Genomic DNA, 4,201 nt, shown 5'->3' with positions numbered 1-4,201 from the left:
AATTATAGTTCAATTTGCGTCTGACCGCGGGGTCCGAAGACTGAAATAACATGCTGCAGGTCGGCGGACGGATTCCATCGTACAGCCGACAATCAAATTGGATAATTAAAACTCGTAAGTTCTTACCGCCAACCGCCGACGTCGACAACGTGAAGAAGCGACGGCATCTCCACGAATCCAAAACGTGCCGCAACGGCTTAGAGAAACAATTTTCTCGGCTTTGATATAAAGTTCGTTGGTCAAGTGCTAGGCTTGTGCATTCGGTAGTGTTCTTTGGTAAGCGCAACAGTTGCAGAACAGTGCTAGAGCCAACGCAGCAATAAAACAATGCTTAGGCTTAGTGTTGTGGTGAGTTCTGAAAAGTGACTGGTTAAAAGGACTGAAAGTGTTTCAACTAATGAATCTGTTTGGTTTTATTTCGATTTTGTGTAGTGTGTGGTGCTGGCGCTCATAGCAGTGTCACTAGCGGAACCTCCGGCATCGGGAGGATATCCAGATCGCCGGAATGGTAATGGTGGCGGGAGTGGTGGTGGAGGTGGTGGCGGAGGTGGAGGTGGAGCAGGAGGTTATCAACAGGTGCCAAGTGGACAGCAGACCTCCGAGGGACAGTCTGTAGATGCTCAGTTGCTTGAAATGGTGAAAATGCTGTTGCTGCAGCATGAAAGTGAATCCTCGAGCGGCCAAAGTAACGGAAATGGCAACGGAGCTCCTTATGGATCGTATGGTCCACCAGCCGGTAGCAGCTCTCAGGGTCGTGTCACTGCTATTGAGTTGGAGAATCCCCGGCAGAGCATGCAAGTCGCCGAATTCTGGCAGGGTGGTCCCGAGCAGGCCGCACCTGGTGGTGGTTCTTTCGGTGGATCTGCTCCGAGTGGATCCTACGGTGCTCCGAGTGATTCCTACGGTGCACCGCTAGGTAGGAAATAAGTTATTAAGTTATTTATGTTAGGTATTGTTAATTCAGGAAAAAAATAAATTTGTCACCGTAAATTTTGTTTTGGCGTTTTATTTTTTCAGCCATTAACATAGCTGAAAAAATTGCGCTGCGTGATTTTCCATATTCAAAAAGATTAATAAGCAATTTCGGAAATTATTTGGTATATAATCGATCGGACATCAATCAGTAAACGGTCTTGAGATATAGTACAAACCTGGTGTGAAAATGGTGCAATACAGGATCCTGTTAAAGCGAAACAAGACTTCGATTCGAGCGCTCCAATATTCCACACCCTAGCTGAAAATTTAATAGATGAGATTCTTTGTTTGGCTTATCTTTCAATTTCAATGGTAACCGAAAAAAATGACACACTTTTACTATTTCAAAGTGAATCGCTGTTTTGCACTTTTCGCGCTCACCCTCATTCGTATTCCGTTGAATTGAATTGCGTCTTTAGTCTGTTTGAGTTTACTGAATTTTGTCTCGTTACATCAGCTGGAACTAGTTGAAATTAAATGTTTTGTGTTTCTAGTAGCGGAAACAATTCATATCAAATGTGGGCTGAAAGAGGTTTCGACGATCTTTTGAGTTCGTATATTGCAATGAATTCAGCTATCAGTAATTTATCAGTTTTTTAGGCGCAATTAAAAAAAAATCCGCTCCAAATAATATTGGTAGAACTGGCGTTTGTAGTTGTGTAGACATGTGCTTTTGATGAAACTAAAGTGTTGAAAGAATTTTGCAGGTGTGTAATCCACTTTTTTGAAACTTGGCTTGCAAATTATAGTTTTTGGTCATTGGATGTGCGAAGGAATAAAATGGAACGAGAACAAATTCATAATTTTTTTCTTCATAAATTCATAATTTTTTTCTTGTAATTTTATGAAGCATTTCACTTATTAAGTTGCAAAATTCGCAAACAAAACATGTAAACTGAAGTGGATCTACGGATCGTTATAAAACTGTGTATGTAGTGGCCTATACGATGATACGTGAAACGTTTTCCCTGTTTGCCCTGATTGCCGAGTACTTTAAATTTCCCGGGTACTGTAAAAACACTTAATAAACGCGTAAGTAAGCTTTACGAAGCAACTCGTAAGAAATCGCAGTTCCATTTTGTATAAATGCCAGATTCTGATGAGACGAAGCCGAAACGCATATCCATAACTAATTCAGATATAGGTTTTGCGCCCTTCATGTGCCACAGGTTCCTTTTGTTACACTGATTCGTACGCTGCCTGGAAATCCACAAGTTTTATTCCCGGAATTTATCGAAGATTTGTCGCAAACAAACAAAAGTACATGCATCAAATATCGTTTTTCAGATCATTTAGGGATTGTGTTAATTGTACCTATAAATGCAACGGTATTTTTTTAAAGTCTTGAGCAGGGGGAGGGGGCAATAAAAGGTCATCCGAATAAATATGACAATAAACAACAAGTTTAATCTCACATTACAGGGAATTGTCTATGTTAAGCGAACTTTGAGAGTGCCTTAGAAATTGTTTTATAATTTCACTGATATATGTTAGTAATATTTTCCAAATACATGAAGCGTTTTAAAATTAGCTGCAAAGACCAACCCTAGTAACAATTAAGGTTTTATGGTAATTTTATAGCCACTCATAAAACTTAGATTGCACTTGTAGCGTGCTATTAAACTTAAATTGCTACTTGGGCATTCCATAGATCCGTAGGGGAGAATGGGTACACTTGATCCCACTTTTGTTTTTTTCACATAACTTTTTAATGAAATAAAAATTTTGATTGCAAATATCGTCATTTTACAGTCAATTTCTAATTGTAAGAGCTGTGAATAATATGTAAATCCAAATACCATGTCCTGTCAGTAATATGAACAATTTTGAAAATCATGTCAAAATTAAGTTTTTGTAAAAACGTGTGGTAATTTGATCCGCTGCCTACTAGGGCTAAACAAACAGAGCACACTATGACTAATAGAAACGAAAGTTAAGCTAACCACCTAGCCTGACAAAATAACCAATAAGATTACCTTTTTAGATGCACGACAAGCTTTAAAACCAGTAGAAAGTGAAGTCTGATATTTGCAGTAAATCAGTACTGTTTTGCTGCCTTTTCCAACATTCAATAATGTATATCAAAATTTGTTTGCGAAACAAAGATTTTAGTTCCATTTATACTGTCAGGTACTTTATGTAAGAGATTACTTCTATTCCTATACATTTCGGACTTGTGTGTGAGAGTTAATGATAGGGATCAAGAGTACCCAGTGTTACAGGGATCAAAGGTACCTGTTGTATGAGGTGAACGAAATTTAGTTTTTTTGTAGAAGTTGTGTAACTATTTATTCGAAAAACGTGCTTTTCTAGATAAAAACCCTAATAAAGTAATTGTAGTTGAATATATTCATAAATAATTAGTTCGACGAACTCATATAATCGTTCAAAAAATCGTAAGATCTTCGAAATGATTTTTAACCCATATTTTCAAAAATATGATACAACTTTTCCGGAACAAATGTAATTCATTTGATTTGTTTTTGAACATCATAAACTACCAAATATGTCATTTTCTTTTTATATTGTGATAACTTTTTGTGTTTAGATTATGCGATATGGAAGGGGAATCAAATATCCCCAAGGATCAAGTGTCCTCACTCTCACCTACAGAATATTGGCAGGGCTACAACGATGTCAGGTCCACAGAAAATCCTCAAAATAAGGTTTTGATTTATTTTTGCGTTTCATATAAATTAACAATCCAGAAACCCTCCAACTTTGAGGTTTTTTTCAAGGCCTGGAGGGCCGAACCTTGTCTACCAATCGACTGAGCTCAACAAATTGAGTCAATGACTGTTACGGAGAAGGAATCTTCAACAGACACGGCTGCTTGCTAGCTCGTGGTAGTGTCGGATTCTTACTGCGGTGGTTTGTAGTAGTTATGTCTACCGACTAAACCTAAGCATTGTCCCTGGTTATATTATTGCACTTAGGAGACATCTCTCTAAGAGAATTGCTCTCTGGACTCACTAGAAATGGGTGGCATGTTTCTTTTCGCTCGGCTGATGTCAGTTCCATCGAAGATGGTGTTGAAACAGCAAGCACTCCGCGAGCGTGTTTTACGGTTATACGAAACGCATGATCATCGTGGAAAAAAAGTTTAAGGTTGACCACTTTCGAGACGAAAACGTGCCCGTGAGTACAGTTTACCGGATTCTGGCATCCCTGAGCGTGGAGCGGAAGGCCGATAGCGGCCGTTCGGCAAAGATAATGACGAAGAAGA

The 4,201-nt window shown here is 38.8% G+C and overlaps 1 protein-coding gene across 1 annotated transcript; it reads left to right on the top strand.

Moving 5' to 3' along the window:
- Positions 1-244: 244 nt before the first annotated feature.
- LOC131681867 (pro-resilin-like) lies at positions 245-3,291 on the top strand. The gene is made up of 2 exons (XM_058962937.1): positions 245-348; positions 433-3,291. The coding sequence occupies exons 1-2, from the start codon at positions 328-330 to the stop codon at positions 925-927; spliced, it is 516 nt and encodes a 171-aa protein (XP_058818920.1). The 5' UTR covers positions 245-327; the 3' UTR covers positions 928-3,291.
- The last annotated feature ends 910 nt before the right edge of the window (positions 3,292-4,201 follow it).

The sequence above is a fragment of the Topomyia yanbarensis genome, chromosome 2 (genome assembly GCF_030247195.1).
Source record: "Topomyia yanbarensis strain Yona2022 chromosome 2, ASM3024719v1, whole genome shotgun sequence".
Classification (NCBI taxonomy): Eukaryota; Metazoa; Arthropoda; class Insecta; order Diptera; family Culicidae; genus Topomyia; species Topomyia yanbarensis.
The sequence above is the reverse complement of the archived record's forward strand: the minus strand, read 5'-3'. Positions and strand labels throughout refer to the sequence as shown.